General features: G+C 54.4%; 1 protein-coding gene and 1 long non-coding RNA gene across 3 annotated transcripts in view; one reads left to right on the top strand and one right to left on the bottom strand.

Annotated features, from left to right (window-relative positions):
* The window catches only part of Tspan16 (tetraspanin 16), a gene marked incomplete in the record, with an annotated part of 15,787 nt that overhangs the window by 9,228 nt on the left and 5,617 nt on the right, over nucleotides 1-942 (bottom strand). For both annotated transcript variants that reach the window (XM_005405647.2, XM_005405648.2), the window contains 1 exon segment: nucleotides 718-792. In XM_005405647.2, the coding sequence (XP_005405704.2) occupies nucleotides 718-792 (75 nt within the window).
* LOC106146779 overlaps nucleotides 704-942 on the top strand; it is a 2,164-nt gene continuing 1,925 nt past the window's right edge. The window contains exon 1 of the long non-coding RNA XR_001231342.1: nucleotides 704-789. This is a non-coding gene — a long non-coding RNA (uncharacterized LOC106146779). The remainder of the gene's footprint in view (nucleotides 790-942) is intronic.

The following is a 942-nucleotide window of genomic DNA, read 5'->3' as shown; positions in this document are numbered from 1 at the left end:
CTTTGTAGCCCAGGCTGGTCTTGAACTTGCAGTGATTCTCCTGCCTCAGCCACCCAAGTGCTGGGATTACAGGAGTGCACCACCACGCCCAGCTTAAAGAAAGGGTTTTTTTGGGTACTGGGATTCGAACTCAAGACCTTGTACTTGCCAGGCAGGCACTGTGCTGCTGAGCTATATCCCCGGCCCCAACAAAGATTTTAAACAATGTTGTGTTTTGCTTTTTTTTCCCTGCAGAGGTGATACAATCCCATCTTCAAAATCCACAGACTCAGGAAAAGTCTCTCCCGCCCACCCCTTTCTCCAAGCCAAAAACTTCCTCCCACTTCATGCCAGTGACTATTCCTGTTTCCTGTGTCCCCAAAGAGAGACTGGATGTGAGTCACAGCCGGGACATTTCCATTCTTTCGCTCTGTGCCTGAAACTGCTTGCACTGTTCTGCATCCGGCTCTTCTCGACAAAGAGCAGCAGATGCCTCTGAGGCTGCACTTCTTTCTTCTTTTCTTTCTCCTCCTATACCGGGGACTGAACTCTAGGATCACTGAGCCCCAACCCTTACCCCCGGCCCTTTTAATTTTATTTTGAGACAGGTTCTCCCTAAGTTGCCCAGGCTGGGCTTGAACTTGAGATCCTCCTGCCTCAGCCTCCTGAGTGCTGGATGACAGGCATGCACCGCCACGCCCGGCACCCATTGTCTCTGGGCAGCTGCTCCAGACTCACCATCGGGAAGAAAGTCAGGACCACCGAGGCCACCGTGATCTCCACCACGAGAATGACAACCATGGTCACGAGGTACTGCAAGACAGGTGGGCACAGAGGGGGCTGGCACCTCCCGGCTGGGTCCCTGTCCTCTCACCCCTCACGGCTTCAGCTCAGAAGACCTCCTACCCGGGAGTGGAGATGGGGGAGCTGCTGGATTTGGCCCCACCCCTGTGGCTTCCCGTA

This window comes from Chinchilla lanigera, unplaced genomic scaffold (genome assembly GCF_000276665.1).
Source record: "Chinchilla lanigera isolate Chin_1 unplaced genomic scaffold, ChiLan1.0 scaffold00094, whole genome shotgun sequence".
NCBI lineage: Eukaryota > Metazoa > Chordata > Mammalia > Rodentia > Chinchillidae > Chinchilla > Chinchilla lanigera.
Note: the sequence above shows the minus strand (reverse complement) of the source record. Positions and strands in the feature narration are given on the sequence as shown.